The sequence below is a fragment of the Indicator indicator genome, chromosome 7 (genome assembly GCF_027791375.1).
Source record: "Indicator indicator isolate 239-I01 chromosome 7, UM_Iind_1.1, whole genome shotgun sequence".
Classification (NCBI taxonomy): Eukaryota; Metazoa; Chordata; class Aves; order Piciformes; family Indicatoridae; genus Indicator; species Indicator indicator.
The window spans coordinates 32,682,869-32,700,493 of NC_072016.1; the positions used below are offsets into that span (position 1 = coordinate 32,682,869).

The 17,625-nt window shown below is 42.5% G+C and overlaps 1 protein-coding gene across 1 annotated transcript in view; it reads left to right on the forward strand.

Moving 5' to 3' along the window:
* The window catches only part of DOCK1 (dedicator of cytokinesis 1), a 340,787-nt gene that overhangs the window by 68,897 nt on the left and 254,265 nt on the right, over window positions 1-17,625 (forward strand). The window contains exons 26-27 of the mRNA XM_054382721.1: window positions 13,888-14,015; window positions 17,148-17,243. Of these exons, the coding sequence (XP_054238696.1) occupies window positions 13,888-14,015; window positions 17,148-17,243 (224 nt within the window). The remainder of the gene's footprint in view (window positions 1-13,887; window positions 14,016-17,147; window positions 17,244-17,625) is intronic.

Here is a 17,625-nt window from a genome sequence, read left to right on the forward strand (position 1 = left end):
TCCACTTGAAGTCTTTCTAATTTTGCAGTAGTGGTGAAGAATGATAATCAAAGACCAAGCTTTGTGTTGATGGCCCACTTTTAGACTGAATTTGCAGTAAGGTTTTTCTCTGTCTTGATACGTAAGAAGTACCTGTAGAACTCCTTGCTCTCGTGAAGTTCAGTAAGGACAAGTTTCCTTCATCTGGGGAGGAATAGCACCAGGCACCAGTACGGATGAAGGTTTGTCCTGCTGGAAAGCAGCTCTAAGGAGAGAGTCCTTGGAGTCCTAGTGGACGGTAAATGATCTATGGGACAGCAATGTGCTTTTGTGTATAAGAGGGCCAATGGCATCCTGGGGAGTCTTAAGAAAAGTGTGTTTGGGTAGGTCTAGGAAGGTTCTTCTCCCCCTCTATTCTGCCCTGGTGAGACCACACCTGGAATACTGTGTCCAGTTTTGGGCTTCCCAATTCAAGAGAGGCAGGGATCTGCTGCAGAGAGTCCAACAGAGGCTACAAGGGTGATTGCTGCACTGGAACATTTCTCCTATGAAGAAAGACTGAGAGACCTGGGGCTGTTTAGTCTTGAGAAGGCTGAGAGGGGATCTTATTAATGGCTATCAATATCTGAGGGGTGGGTGTCCAGATGAAGCTGCCAGTCTCTTTTTGGTGGTTCCCAGTAATAAGACAAGGAACTGTGGGTACAACCTGGAATACACCTCAACACAAGGAGAAACTTCTTTACAGTGAAGGTGACAGAGCACTGGAACAGGCTCAGACAGGTTGTGGAGTCTCCTTCTCTGGAGACTTTCAAAACCCATTTGGGTGTGTTCTTGTGTGGCCTGCCCTAGGTGATCCTGCTTTGGCAGGGGGGTTGGACTCGATCTCTAGAGGTCCCTTCTAGACCTTCACATTGTGTGACTCTACATGATACAATGTCACATAGTTTAAACCTGAAACATAAGGAAGGGGAAGAAGGGGTCTAATGAGAATAAAAAATCCTGAGGACCCAGAGTCTTTCAAGAAGGAGATGGAGATTTTCCATAAGGAAGCCTTCAGTACAGTTGCAGTCCCACTAGAGCAGCAAGGCGTAACACAGGCTGTAAATTTCCTTCCTGCGGTTATGGATGGTGATGAAATAAGAATGAAGTTCTGAAAACCAGAGTCTACCAACCATGTCACCATGTACTGCACCAGCAAGTCCAAACGCAGTTCAGCTTGATCTTCGCTTTTGAGGTCTTTGGAAATTATTCAGCTGTTATGAGCCCCCTCAGATGGGTTTAATCTGAATTGCAGGGTTTGTAAGAATAAAAAGGAGTGCAGCTGTTTCTGATTGGGACTTTGGTAAAATGGTACTGGTCTCTCTGAGATAATTTTAATATTTATTTTAGACAAGAACATCAATGTTACACCTTTCCTTCACATATAAATGTTACACTATGCTTTCATGTATAAGTATTACACCTTTCTTTCATTCTCAGCTTGCTATGTAGTAATTTTTTCCTTCTGTCTGCTTCAGGTTGGAAGGTCTTTAGTGCAGAAGTTAGTAATATATTAATATTTGACTGTTTTGGCTAGGATGAAATTGAGATATCTCAGATGAACCAAGAACTTGTGGCTATGAAAAGCCTTCCTTAAGAAAGGTTCTAGGGGCGCACATTGCGTATTTACCTTCTTAACCTCTTTGGTTTCCCTTATTCAACCAATTTCATTTTCAGAGGAGGAAAAAGAAATTGGTAGCTGGTTTGTTTTTCAAACTTAGTTCTCAAACTCAGCCGTTTGGGTTGTAGCAAATGGTGTAGTCCAATGTTACTGGGCTTCTGAGTGATGTAAATGAATCTGGTTTAATAGCTGGGTCATTAATCTGAACTCCAGTCCAATTTTGTTGACAAAACAGCTCTACTTAATGGCTTTTGGATCTTATCAGGAGACTGCTAAGCAGGGGTTTTCTTGTCACTGTCTTTTAATGTCTTCAATGTAATGTTCTTCAGTTGAATTGCAAAGGAGATTCAAGGCGGGTACGCTGCTTGTGCTGCCTGAGTTGGTGTCCGCCACAGTCTGAGCACATGGGAACTGCTGGAAATAGCTCTGTGGAGAAGGATGTGGGAGCTCTGGTGGACAAGTTCACCAGGAGCCAGCAATATGTACTAGGGGCAAAGAGGGCTGATGGTCTCCTGAGGTGCGTTATGATGAATTGGAGGTTCTTGTCCCACTCCATTCTGCCTTAGTGAGGCTACATCTGGAGTATTGTGTCCAGTTCTGGGCTCCCCAGTTCAGGGAACTACTGGAGAGAGTCCAGTGGAGCCTATAAAAATGCTGAAGAAAGTGGAGTATCTCTGTGAAGAAGAAAGGCTGAAAGACCTTGGGGCAGATTGAGAAATGACTTTATTAATGCTGCTCAATAGCTAAAGGGTGGGGAGGAGCAAAAGGATGTGGCCAGACTCTTTTCAGTGCTGCCCAGTGACAGAGCAAAGGGCAACAGACACAAATTGGAACCGGGAGGTTCCATCTGTACATGAAGAAAAACTTCTTTGCTGTGAGGGTGTTGGAGCCCTAGAACAGGCTGCCCAGAGAGGTTGTAGAGTCTCCTTCTGGGGAGAGATTCCAACCCTACCTGGCCACTGTGATCCTGGGCAAGCTGCTGTGGGTGCCCCTGCTTCAGCAGAGCAGTTGGACTTGATCTCCTTCCAACACCCACCATATTGGGATTGTGACACATTTTGCCCCAGCACATCTCAGCGGTACTGGAGGTGTGCAGGAGAGGATGGAGCCTGGCATCAAGGAGTACTCCCAGATCCCTGTGCAGCACTGGTGGTGCTGTGCTGCTTAGTGCCCACATCTCGTGCTGCCCTTTGCCCTGGAGTTATGTGACCTCGTACCTATGTATTTTTTTTTGTGTGTGTGGTGGTAAAGCATTGTCTTAAAAGCTTCTCTTGCCACCAGTAATTCTCTGTAAAGCTTGTCTGGAGAGCCAATTGTGCTGGTAACCTGTCACAAAGACTACAATTCACTTGAAAATAAATTAAACTTCTAGCCACAGCCTTTGTTAAATTTAGAAATTTATTTTTCTCTAGCTCTGTGGGTTTGAGTTCTCATTACTAAAACATAGTCTGATGGCCTCTCTTTCTCCTCATTGATTCAATTTTTGACTGATAGGCAATACTTTCATAGAAGTATCCCCAACTAATCCTGTGTCATGTTGCAGAAATGAGATTTTCTTTTCTAAAAGCAATATGCAGGACAGGATTGTGCAATTGATGATGGGCTGTAAAGCGTACAGAAAATCAAAGAGCATTTCATTAGCACATTTCTTTTGGAGAGGAATGCTGTAATTCTGTGCTTTGAGAGGTCAAGGAAGATTTATTTGTACCTTCAGAGGAATTAAAATTCGAAATACATGAATTTTGCAAAGCTTGAAGGTTTTTTGGGGTGAGAGGAGTGGGTGTGTGGAATAGTTTGCTGCAGCTTGTGTGTGAAGAACGACGTGGAATGATGGATGGTGCAGTGGTTTTCATGAAATCTGTAGAGCTTGGGACCTTGGATGAAAATGTGCTACGGTGATGTGGTTGGTATGTCTCTCAAGAAGGAAGTAAACCAGAGTTTTAAAACGTGCTCATTTTTCTGGTTATGTTTGTACTTAGGTTTCTTAAATTGAAGGTAACTTTTTCTTCTTTATAGAATTTGTACTTATTTTCAATCAGCTTTCTTCAGCCCCAACAGGAAAGCTCTGTTTATTCATTAGGTTTTGGAGGTTTTGCCCTAACAGTGGTCACAACTGAGCCTTGGTACCAAAGAGAAGAAATAAAATTAGTGTGTAGCTAGTCAAAGCAGTGTTAAGCAGACATAGTGTGTTGTGTCTTTGTGCTTGCTGCAAAAGTAATAGCTAGATGACTTCAAGAATTACATCTTTGCAAGCTGTAGCTATTTGCAGAGGCCACCAAGTAGAACTCATCTCACTGAGTAGGCTAAATCTGTACCAAGATCTTTGTGCTTCTACTTTCTGTCCTTGAGACAACAAATATTCAAATACCACTTGAAAAGGTTTTCCTGTTTATTCCCTAACATGATGACAGCTATTTCTGCCCATTTTCAGGGGTTATGTCCATTGAATTCAAGGCTTCTTTTGCACATCTTTCAATTATTCTGGAATGTGCCTTTTATCTTTTCCACATTTGTATCAATAATCTATTATGACTTTGGCAACAAATGTGGATTCTCCTCTGGAAAAAGTAAGGGTTGTCCTTGTTGTTCCATCTTCTTTTTCTCAAGCACAGAAAATAGTCCCTAAGATAATAAGGCTCAATATCTCTTTTCCTGTTGACACACTAGACTTCTGTTACACATTGGTTTATTCTTTGTTCCCTGTGTTACATGAGGAAAAACTTCCTGGAAGGTTGTTGGAAAGATCATTTGGTCATGGCTGCTGCAGAAACTCTCCACAGTACTTAGCACAACTATTTCCAAGTGCTCCTTGGAAACAGCAACGATCTCTATCCAACTCTGATGATTGTAGAGAAGAAAATTGTTGGGTGCAAGTCCTTTGTGTAGGGGCTGGATGCTTCTGTGGGGTCTTTGAGCAGCTCAGTGTTCATCTTTGCTACTAGAAAGCAACTTTTAGCATGCAGTACGGCATTTTAAATTGTCAGTGATTAATATCCTGATTCAGTAACTTACTTGATTTTTGAGAACTGAATAGAGCCTTAAATATGACAATTCAGACAAATCTGTATACATCTTGCTCAGTAAAGACATAAGGATATCAATATGTTCTTACATGTGCCTTGCATACTTTATGTATGTATCTTTACACATAATTGTTACGCATTCATATTTATCTTACATGAAAATAACTAGATATGATAATCTAGAGAAGTAAGTTAATTTATAAAATTTGGATGCATTAAAAGTGACCAACAAGTTGAGGCAGATTCTTCTTCCTGTCTACACTTCCTTTGCAAGGCCACATCAGAAGCACTGGATCCAGTTCTGGGCTCCCCAGTTTGAGAGACAAGGAACATCAGGACAGAGTACAGTGGAGGTTGTAAAGATGACAAGAGGCTTGGAGCATCTCTGTGAGGAGAGACTGAGAGACTTGGACCTGTTTAGCCTGGAGAAGAACAGACCAAGAGGGGATCTTCTCAGTGCTGATAAACAGCTAAAGGGTGGGACACAAGAGGATGAGGCTTGACTCTTGTCAGTGGTGCCCGAAAACAGGAAAAGGGTAACAGGCACAAACTGGAACCCAGGAGGTTCCATCTGAGCAGAAGGGAAAACATATTTGCTGTGAGCTCAGGCTGCCCAGAGAGCTGGTGGAGTTGTGTTCTCTGGAGAGATTCCACACTGGCTTGGACTTTGTGATCCTGGGCACCTTGCTGTGGGTGACCCTGCTTTAGCAGGGAGGTTGGACTAGACCATCTGCAAAGGTCCTTAGCCCCCACCCTGCTGGGATTCTGTGAAATATGTAAGTCTTCTTACCTCTCTCACAATCCTTTACATAGAGCTGTTACAGTGCACACAATCTTTTTTTTTCTTTTCTTTTAGTCTGTTTTAAGCAGCAAAATATTGACCAAGACCAACCCTGCTTCTCTTCTTCCTTTCACATCCCTCTTCCCACCAAAAACCTCAACCCCCAAAGCCAGAGGCACTGTTTTGGCTGCAGAAGACCTCTAAGAATGAGTTCAGCCATTGACTTAATACCACCATGTCCATTAATCTGTGTCCCAGAGTGTCATGTCCTCACATATCCACACCTCCAGGGGAGGTGACTGCACCACCACAAAAGTATGAATTTTAGTGTTGTCGTGGAACAGCTTTATAACAACCTCATCCATGTTTTCAGCTCTTAATGTCTAAGTATTTTTGAAGCTGAGTAAGTTAAATGTCTCATTCTTGAAACTGCAGAATTTTGGGTTTATATAAATAGTGGTTTTTCCACATTTTTTTGGTCCCATGGAGTTGTGTGTTCTATTGCTCTGTTTTCCAAGTGACTTCCAGATAGTTACCACGTGAGCTGTGTAGCTGCTGCATGCTGAAGTAGTGAGGAAATCCAGTGGTTTCTCCATTAGGAAATGCAGTCTATTAAGTATCAGTAGACAGCAGATAGCATTTATTAGAGTTCTTACTGCTTAATTATGACTGAAATGGCAATCTTTGTCTTTATGTTGTGTAATAGAAGTTAGCAAGCATAGGTTTCATTGTTTGTTTTTTGTTGGGGTTTTTTTTTGGCCATTCTAACTAAATGAACCACAAAATAAATGTATGTTGTCAATGTTCCCCCAAATGAAATGGGTTTAAATTGACAAAAATTTATGGCGTGCATTTAGCTTCTGCATAGCTTCCATGTCAGTGTTTCTTTTGAAGTCTTTGCTTGGATGCTCAAAAGTTGATAATGTCTCCTGAGCTTCCTTTTATAAAGATTAATATTTTATTCTCTCTGCACACTCCTGTGACATTAATCATCGTGGGTAGAATTTGCACGGTGGAGAACAGGTGTCGAATTACTGTTGTCTGTAATCATTGTGCATCGTACGAGCCCTCTTCAGAGCTGGCTTTTGAGCAGGAGACTAATGTTATAGACTATAGATTTATCAAGGTTGCCCATTAATCAGGACTGGGAGGTGTTTGTGACAGGCAAGCTGATGAAGGTTAACCTTTCCTCTTCTGTATTTCTAAGTAATCAAGACACAGTTGATCAACCCAGTGTTTTTCAAAATAGTTTATAGCAAAGGATGTACTTAAAATCTTACCTCCTCGTAGAGTGTATTGTCGTGGTGCTAGATTGGTTTAAAAATAGATATTTGTGTGTGCACACTGGTGGTGGGTTCCATCTTTGGAGCGTTCTCCTCTATCTCTTCTATTATGATAGAAATAGTGGGGAAAACTTTAAAAAGGTAGAATTCACAGAATGCACTGGGTTGGAAGGCAGCCTCAAAGGTCATCTTGTCCAACCCTTCTGCAGTGAGCAGGGGCATCAGCTAGATCAGGTTGCTCAGGGCCCCATCCAGTTTGAATGGGATCAGGAATGTTTCTTAACCACATCTCTGGATGACCTGTTTCACTATTTCACCACTCTTGTTGCAAGAAACTTTCTCCTTATGTCTAACTTAAATCTACCCTGAGTGAATTGCTTCAGTATCTATTCCTGCTTCTGTTCCTAGCAAAGGCTGGATCTGCTGTGGGATTGGAAACCAATGGAACAAAAAGATCAGTCTACAGGATGGGGTCTGCTGGAAGAGGTTTGGCAGTGAAGGAGCTGGGGTGCTGGGGGCTGCCCCTGAGCCCACTCTGTCAGCACAGTGCACCTGTGTCTACAGCTGCATGCTGCAGACTTAATAGAAGCTGAGCCAGCAGCACTGAGGAGGTTCTTCTAAGTGCTACAAGAGAACTACTTCAAAAACTGCAAGAGAAAGGAAAAGCATGTAAAAATCAACCACTGTGTAAATAGTGGTTTATTATCTTCCAAGTGCTGAGCATTCTGAATTTAGGTATAGAGTCAGAATGGTTTGGGTTGGAAGGGACCTTTAAAGATCATCTAGTCCAATCCTCCTGCAGTCAGCAGGGATATCTTCAGCTAGAACAGGTAACAACCAGGCCTTGAACGTTTCCAGGGATGGGACATCCACAATTTCTCTGGGTAACCTCACTGCCATCACAGTGAAGTGTTTTGTCCTAGTATCTAACCTAAATCATCCCACTTTCAAAGCCCATCACCCCTTGTCCTGTCATACTATATATATACTCTGGTAAAAAGTCTGTCTCAGTCCTCTTAAGTACTGCCAGACCACAAGAAGTTCTTCCCAGAGCCTTCTCTTCTTCAGGCTGAGCAATCCCAACTCTCTCAGCCAGTCCTCACAGCAGAGGGGTTCCATCCCTCCCATCACTGTTGTGGCTTGCTCTGGTCTCACTCCAACAGGTCCATGTTTCTCCTGTGCTGAGGACTCCAATGCTGAACCCAGCACTGCAGGTGGGGTCTTGGCAGAGTGGCAGAATCCCCTCCATCACTTGCTGCCCATGCTGCTGGGGATCAGCCCAGGACATGGATGGGTCTAGGCTATGAGTGTACATTGCTGGCTGATACTCAGGTTTTTATTTAGCAACACCCCCAGGAATCTCTCTGCAGTGTTGATCTCAATCCACTCATCAGCTATCCTTTATTTGTGCTTCAAAGTCTCTGACCCACTTGTGGGACCTCGTTTTGGGTGTTCCTCTTGGCAGTATTTACTCTTTTTGACCTATTTGAGTATAAGCTCTCTAGTGGTGTCTCTTTCTTAGCATGAAAGCTGCATGGGGATTTGAGGGCCAAGGAATCTTTACAAGATTTACCAGTGTTGGTGCTTGTATGGTTCTCGGGGGTGTGGGTGCTTTTTTCAGTGGAGGTTTGAGCTTGACTATTTGTTCTTATAAGCGAGGGAAGAATTTGGAACTGTTTATCAAGTACCCAGAACACCTTGATGATTTGTTCTACTCTCCCATGTTTATAACCTGCTATAGCTACAAAACAAACAGCAGATGTTCACAAGTTGATGAGGAGAGGTTAGAGAGGCTGTAAGGTGGTAACTGAGGAGCCTTGTCAAGTCTGCCCAAGGGAACTAAGTCTTTCGTCTAGGTTGTGTAATTCCAAATGAAGTGCTATGACAAATCAATTAGTTTTTCCTTTCCCAGAAATTCAGCTAGAATACCTTCCTTATTGATCAGAGCATACTTCAGACAATCTGAACTCAAAGGTGACAGAGCTGCAATTTTCACCTTCTACATGCTTGCAGATATTAAATTGATCTTTGACCATTCTCTGTGAGTGGGGCTTAACAGGCACATAGAACATTTTCCAACTTCTAATTAGGAGCCTTTGTAAGTTATTAAAGATTGCACAGCCTGCAAGGTGACTCAAAGGTGTTTCATGTCTTTGCTAGACTGCTTAGCCCACTGGGCATCAGTGTTCATGCTCTCACCTGCATTTGGTGGAAGGGCTGTGTTATACCACTCTTCTGTGGGGGGTTTCTTAAATGTATTCTTTTTTTTTTTTTCCACATTAATCAAAACCAAAGGTAACAACATACTGAGTGAAGTTATTGCTCTTCACAGCTACCTGAAAGGGGGTTGTGGAGAGGTTGGTGTGGGTCTCTTTTCCCTAGGAAAAAGTGATGATGAGAGGAAATGGCTTCAAGTTGCACCAGGGGAGGTTTAAGTTGGATATTAGAGGAAACTTCTTCACTGAGAGGGTTCTCAAACACTGGACCAGGCTGCCCAAGGAGGTGGTTTCATCCTCATCCCTGGAGGTCTTTTAAAGAGACAGAGATGTGTGCTGAGGGACATGATTTGGCACCAGCCTTTGTAGAATTAGAGAATGGTTGAACTCATGGATCTTAAAGGTCTTTAGCAAACAAAACGATTCTGTGAAAAGCTGAAACACAAGCTGCAATCATAAAGCATCCCTCTGGGGTAGACAGACTGGGCTGAACTAGACCATTTATTGCATTGAAAATTATGTGGAAAACTAGTAGTTAATTTTCCATATAATTAATTTTCCCGCATCCATCTGGTGACTCTTGTCACATAAGAACTGTCTGAATACTTGGGTAAGGAAGGGATCTTCTCTTGGCATACTAGTGAGTGGTCAAGGGCTGGAGCAATCCAGAGGTAGAAGTTTCAAGTGGATGTAAAATGGTGGTTTTATGCAATATGTGGGGTCAGTACCAGGAAACCTTTTCCAGGCAATGGTTGGATCATCACCTGTAATTTCTTTGAAGCTAAGGATATGCATTTTAAATACATAACACCAAACAATTCCTTTAAATGCACATACATCATTGTCTAGCCTATTAGGGCAGATTGGAGACTTCATTTTCATATAAATAGCTTTAGATCTTTTAATGAGCATCCTGGTAAATGAGCTCCTTCAGTGAGGTCAATTTTGTTCAGCTAATTTTTCTTGCAGAGATCACCACCTCCTTTCACTTTTACTACCTGTATAGATTTAGGATAATCGAGCTGTAAGCAAATACTGGGAATTTAGGATGAAGGTGGTTCTTTATTATTAGATTTGAATCTTTTGTAATCCATTTCTCTGCTACTTCAAGGAAATAATGTCATAAAGTCACGGCTAGGTGTATTTCCCTAGATAAACACATTGCAGTGTCTAAAGTCTTGTTTATTGGGACAAAAATTTCAACAAGGGCCCCATGATTTTTCTCCTTTTTGAGTTATAAAGCTGGAGGTTAAATGACCAAGTAGCACTTACACAGAAAAACTCTACATTGAAGAAACTAACTCTTCAAAGGTCTTTCTTTGAATGAGAGCCCACTTGTGCTGTTTCAGTTCCTCTCTAACATCTCATTCAGCTGGAGCGCTCTTTCTATTGCATTAAACCTGTTTTATCTTGATTATTTTTTTTATGTCACAGAATCATAAAGTTGTTTTCAGTTAGAAGAGACCTTTAAGATCAAGTCCAACCTTCAACCTAAGACCACCATGGCCATTAAACCATATGCTGAAGTACCATGTCCACACGTTTCTTGAACGCCTCCAGGGATGGACTCTACCACCTCCCTGGGCAGTCTCTTCCAAAGCATTACCACTCTTTCAGGAAAGAAATTTTTCCTAACATCCAACCTAAACCTCTCTGGCACAATTTCAGGCCATTCCCTTTTGTTCACTTGCCTGTTACTAGGCAGAAGAGACCAACTGCCCCCTCACTGCAGGTGTCAGTGGCACTTAGTTCTCCCTGTTGTGCAGTTTGAGAGCAGGATTTCCAACCTTGGTGCTGTGCGTCTTGCCACAAGGATGAGTTTCTGGAGGTACTACTTCAACTTCTTCCTGCTCTGTAGGATGCTGAAGGCTGTGGTCGCTGGTGACCTGAAAGTCCTGAAGCAGATGCAGAGAACAGCTCAAGCCATTGCAGTTGGACCCTAGAACACTGACTCTGCTTTTGGCAGAGTTTGCACAGAGAGTGTTTTCCCTATGAAGTCCACCTTCATCTCATCCATCCCTATTCCTTCTCTTTTGTAGTAGCAAAAAGTCATCTGCAGCCCACACTTTGTCCCTGAGACTCATCAAGCGAGAGTAATTTTCACCTTGGCACTGAGTTCTTACTGCCTGTGCCAGGTTTCCTACTGCAAGCCAAAACGCCCTGGGCGTGTATTGACTCTGCCTTGGCACTCCTTTGCGTCCGAGCTGTCAGCTTCCTCTGCTACCTGCAGTGCATGTTTTAGCACTTGTCCATCCCATCCAGCAAATTGTCAGATCAGCCTGTTTCTACTATGGAGACATCTGGAAGTTTGCACCTGCATGGGGCCCAGTGGTACATTCTACAGCATGGACACCTCAGCACCTGAGGTGCAGCTTCTCCTAAATACTGATAGGAATCACTAGGTATGGTCAAGGGTGGAAGTGCATATTTTGTCTCTGGAGGTTTCTTCAGTGAAAGATGAAGCCAGTAAAGATACTTCATTCTGGTGAATCAAAGCTAGGGTGACCTTGATCATGCAGATATTCCATCCTTTGAGCTGCTGGTGTTTGCTTTAGCTTCTCAGCACTGACTTGCTTATTCTTTTAACTTCTGCCTATCCTGACTGCCTCTGGGTGCTCGTTATGTCCACTGCAAAAGGACAGACCAAATGTATATCAATAAAGGTAATGTTTGTTTGTTTGCAGAAGGTGCTTCTCCTGTTGGGTAACATGCTACTGCTATCAAGAGGGCTTATGAGAGGAAATGGCCTGAAATTGTGCCAGGGGAGGATTAGTTTGGATATTAGGAAAAAATTCTTTACCCCCTTCTTTACAGGCATTGGAACAGGCTGCCCAGGGAGGTGGTGGAGTCACGATCCCTGGAGGTGTTGAATTAAACCTGTGGACATGGCACTTAAAGACGTGGTTTAATGACCTCTATGGTGTTAGGTTGATGGCTGGACTCAATCTTAGAGGTCTTTTCCAGCCAAAACAATTCTATGGCTCTGTGATTGAGCTGCTGATTTCTTGGCTTCTCAGGAATGTGTTAGCTACAACCCTAAAGTGCTTTCATGTTGCCACATGGGGTCATCCCCTCCTACCTGAGGTGAATCTCTAGTTTTCATTTGTTAGTCTTGTGTCTTCTTTTGTGATCCGTGTGTCACTTGTCCTCTTGCTTTCAGGCTGGTGATGCTTACTGGTCTAGAACTATTTAAATCCTCTTAAATAAAGACGTAATTGAGTGCTCAGGAGCATTTCTGAATGTTCCAGGGAATTCAGCTTTTGTGTGAAAATAATCTCAAAGCAATGATACAGCCATTAAGGACTGTCATAAAGCCTCCCCTTGTGAGTCATCCAGATGCCATCAAGTCCAAGCAATTTGGGTAATAACAATAAAAAGAAGAGTCAGTGTTTTCTATCTTTTGTGTGGCTGTCATGAGCTTCATCCTTATTTTCCCAGGTACTGTATAATTTAGATCTCATGGGCCACCAGCCAGGGTAGCTTTTGCCTAAGTGAATTCTTAAGTCATATTTTCAGAGGTTGTTGGCCAGGTAGATTTTATAATACAAGGGCAACATCTTTGAGGGACCATATGCGTGGTTCCAACTGTCAGGAAAACTTCTTAATGGTAACTATTAGGTTATGCTCTGGACCCCCCAGCAGAGGAAGGATGTGGAACTGTTAGTGCAGCACCTCTGCCGTGAAGAGAGGCTGAGAGAGTTGGGGTTGTTCAGTCTGCAGCAGAGAAGGCCCTGACAAGAACTTATAGCAGCCTCTCAGTATTTGAAGGTGGACTACAGGAGAGCTGGAGAGGGTTTTTTTTTTACAAAGGCATGGAGTGACAGGATGATGGGTAGTAGCTTCAAATTGGAAGAAGCTAGGTTTAGATTAGGCCTTAGGAAGAAAGTCTTCCCCATGAGCATGGTGAGACACTGGAACAGGTTGCTCAGAGAAGGCTCCAAGCCTGGAATTGTTGAAAGCCAGGTTGGATGGAGCCTGGTCATCTTATGTTCAAGATGGTTTTCAGGTTATGCATTAATTAGATTAATGAGATCAGTGTCCAAGTGTTACCTATGTGTTACAAGTATCAATCTTTGTTTTGTTTTTCCTTACTTCCTTGACTTAAGCCAAAATGTTGAGCTGCATTACTTAGCTCCATGTCCATTTTTCTCATCTTCCCTGTCTCTCTCTGCAAGACCTGTACTTGCCTTGTACAGGCAACTAGAATCACAGAATGTTCTAGGTTGGAAGGGACCTTTAAAGGTTTTCTAGTCTAATCTGCTTACAGTCAGCAGGGGTGCCTGCAACTAGATCAGGTTGGTCAGAGACCGATCCAACCTGACTATTTCCAGGGATGAGACATCTACCACCTCTCTGAATACCAGAGTAAAGTATTTCAGCAGCATTTTCTGAGCTACAAAAGACTATGTCATGCAGCTGAACGTTAGTCTGGAGAGCATCATACATCTCCTTGAATCATGTTTGTATGGTTAGGCTGTGTTCCATTGGTAACCAGTACAGGTAAGGTTAAGGAGTTGAATGCACCTTGCCAACACTAAGCCAGTCAAGTCTGAATTTTCTACATAATATTTTGTGTGGTGCTGTGTGATGGTGCTGGCTAGGTCCAGTTAATCAAGGTTTTTAAGTAGAGGCAGTTGACATCAGTGAGACCACTGAAGTTCTTTGAACTGGTAGGAGGGTGATGCTTGCCCATTTTAAACCTAACCCTTCATTTTCCCTTGCTTACAACTTTGTCAAGTTTTTTATGGTTTTGGTTGAAAAGCCAAGTGAGTGGCAATTTGGATATTTTCTTTTTTCCTGTGGTGTTTTGGGTTTTTTGTTTGTTTGGGTTTTTGTTTTATTTTTGGGTGTTTAATATTATGTAAGCACTGAAGGAAACTGGCTGCTTGGGCAGAGCTATGAAGTTATCTAAAGCTGTATGTGTAACCTTGTGTTTTATGTGCAGACTGCAGGGAGATCTTGCTGCCAACAATGACAGATCAGCTGAAGTATCATTTGGAAAGACAAGAAGATTTGGAGGCTTGTTGCCAGTTGCTGAGTAACATCCTGGAGGTGCTTTACAAGAAAGATGTGGTTAGTACTTTATGGTTCTGTGATGACTGCCACTTAAAATCTATATATTTTAGTAAAATGAATTAAATGCATAGTTCCTGATGGCTTAGATTATTTTTTCTTTTTATTACTTTTCTTGAACCTGTTTCAAGTCTTCTTTTTAGATACCCAGAGAGGAGGAGATACTATGTAATCTCAGAATATCTCAGGGTGCTTCTAATTGGTTCTAAGGCACATTCAATACAGGGCTTTTATAACACTTCTCCAGGCATTGGTTAGATAGTGAGAACACAGGGTTGGGTTGGTTTGTTTGTTTTTAGGAGTTCAGCCTTTCTCTTACATCATCTTGCCTCTGCCAGGTGGAAAATTTTCATTTTTAACTTATTGTTCATGAGTTTTTAGGGAAAGACACATTGGATTTGTACTGATACTAGCCTGATATGTTACCTTGAAGGTGACACACACAGAGATATATGTCTAAATACATAATAGTTTATCATAATACTTACAATAATTTATCAGGGAATTGGTTTGGTTGGAAAAGATCTTTAAGATCATCAAGTCCAACCATTCTCTGGTGCTAAACCATACCCATCAGCACCACATCTCTGCCTCTTTTAAACATCTCCAGGGATGGGGATGCAACCACCTCCTTGGGCAGCCTGGTCCATATTTGAGAACCCTTTCAGTGAAGAAGCTTCTTCTAATATCCAATCTAAACCTCTCCTGGTACAACCTGAGACCATTTTGTCTTGTTCTATTGGTCATTACTAGGAAAAAGAGACCAGCCCCTGCCTCACTCCAACCTCCTTTCAGGGAATTGTAGAGAATGAGAAGGTCTCCCTTCAGCCTTCTTTTCTTCAGGCTAAACAACCCCAATTCCCTTAGCTGCTTCTCACAGCACTTGTTCTCTAGACCCTTCCACCAGCTTTATGGCCCTTCACTGTCCTTTTTGCAGTGAGGGACCCAAAACTGAACCCAGTACTCAGGGTGTGACCTCATAATACTTAATAATAATGTGTATATATATATAGAGAGAGAGATAGATAGATAAAACCACATACTTTGTCAACACAGCAAATTAGCTTAGCTTTCTGAAGTGCCATTTAAAGATAGACAATTGAATTCTCTCAGGAAGAGAGAACCTGAGATGGCAAATGGAGGCTTCTGCATGAATATTATAACTAGTGCAGCTGTCTTGTGCATTCAGAACATAAAGTTATGGGAGGGTTGTGTGAGAACCTGTGCAGAGCCCTGGGCTGCTACACAGATGTGTACCTTGCATAATAGTCCCTTTCTGTCTTTCCTGGAGTTCACACAAATATGTGAATATTGGTACTTTTCTGGAGAGCTAGAGTGATTAGATGCTTTCTTAAAGAAGTTTGAGCTGGTGGAGCTTCTGCCTGAGGCCTTCAGTCTTATGCAGACACTATGCTAATTTAGTTGGAAAGGACCTCGGGGGTCAGGTACTCGCATTGTAGCTGTATCTTATTTCTCTGTAGTTTGGGTTTGTTCTGATTTTGACTGCTTCAGAGAGTGGGTTGGTTTAAAAAAAAAAAACACAACACAACAACAAAAACCCCAACAAACAAATGAAACCCCCCCCATGGAATTCTAGTGCTGACAGATTGGCTGCTCTCTGTCATTCTGCTGGCTACGTTTCTCCCCTTGGTAGAACTCATTTGCAGGTCCATCATCTCCTGGGCTGAGCCCAGCTGGAGCAGGACTGCAGGAGCTGAGAGCTGCTATGCACTGCCTTTGGTTAGCAGCTGCAGAAAGTAGATAGCTATTTGCTGATGGAGCAGGGGGAGTGCAGAATCCCATCATCATGGGGTCTGGAAGGGACCTCTGGAGGTCATCTAGTTCAAACCACCTGCTAAAGCAGGGTTACCCAGAGCAGGTTTCCCAGGATCACAGTGTCCAGGTGGGTTTGGAATCTCTCCAGAGGAGATAATTCCGTATCCTCTGGCACCCTCAAAAGAAATAAACTTTTCCTTTTGTTTCAGTGGAACCTCCTGTGTTCAGCTTTGTGCCCCTTGTTGTATCACTGGACACCAATGACAAGAGTCTGAACCCATTGTCCTGATTCCCACCTTTTAGATAAAAGTATTGAGAAGATTCCCCTCTCAGGCTGCTCTTCTCCAGGCTAAACAGTCCCAGGTCTCAGTCTTTCCACCTCACTGAGAGGGCTGGAGCATCCGTATCTTCCTATCCTCTGCTGGACTCTTCAGTAGTCCCTTGCCTCTCTTGAACTGAGAAGCCCAGATCTATACACAGGTCTCCAGATGTGGCCTCACTAGGGTAGAGCAGAAGGGCAGGACAGCCTCCCTTGAGCTGCTGGCATTCATAAGGGGGAAGAGGAACGGAGTGCTGGGATGGATTCAAGGGAGATGTTCTTTTACCACAACTGTAATATTGATCCCAAAGATAGATCTGTCTTTAGTGGGGAGAAAATTATCTACTGGAGCAGTGTCTGTGTGTTTAGGTACAGAAAGAATGTTCTTCAAATATGCAAATAAATTATTCATATATGTAAGTCTGCCTTGCTAATTATACATAATCCAGTGATAACCATAGAATTGTAGAATATTTTGGGTTGGAAGGGACCCTTAAATGTCATCTGGTGTAAATCCTCCTGCAGTCAGCAGAGGCACCTGCAGCTAGAGCAGATTGCTCAGAGCCCCATACAACCTGACCTGGAGTGTTTCCAGGAATGGGACATCTCTGGGCAACCTGGGCCAATGTTTCACCACCCACATTGTAAAATATTTCTTCCCTATCTCTAGTCTAAATTCTTTTAGTTTCAAACCATCACTGATTAATGCCTGTGTGCTTTTGATGTTGAAAAAACGACTTTGGAAAATGACATCATTTGGTAATTAAAATGTCTTAGGCTTTGCTCTATTTCCAGGGACTCACTTTTCATTTAAAGAATCGTGAGAGGACATTGCCATTTATCAGTAACACATAGTAATAAAAAAGTCTTTGCATGGTGAGTGTTAAAATAGGAGACTAATTTCTGCTTTTGATGAACAGCAGTGAGTGATGTTTTATTTAACTTTGACGAGACAGGGTGATTTAAAGGCGAGCATGAAGAGTTCAGTTTTGTTGGTGGCTGTATCTCGTTGCCATTAATTTATTCTTGTTCCTTAGGGGCCAACACAACGCCATGTCCAGATAATCATGGAGAAGCTACTGAGGACAGTAAACAGAACAGTCATTTCCATGGGACGGGATTCGGAGCTCATCGTAAGTGTCTCTTGATGTAAACTTAAATATCTCTGTCACATCTTTTTGAACCTGACTGTAATAGAATTTAAATCCCCAGTGACCCAAAGCAATCAAAACCTTCTGTAGCTGTCTTTGTGTTCAGTAAGCTGTGAAGCAGTTGCTTGTAGGTTAGGTGGTGTTTTGTTTGATTTTTTTTTTTTTTTTTTTCCCCCCCCCCCTGTGGTTTACAGAGGGGAAGAAAAAAAAATATGTAGAAAAAGTTGGTGGCCAAGTGATTAGCCAGATTTTAGATGTTTGTGGTAACCAAAATGAGGCAGGAGTTGGAATTAGCTGGCTGAAAAGTGTGGAAATGAATGACTTGAATGTTTGTCACTGCATTAGGAACTGATTGACTCTGCAA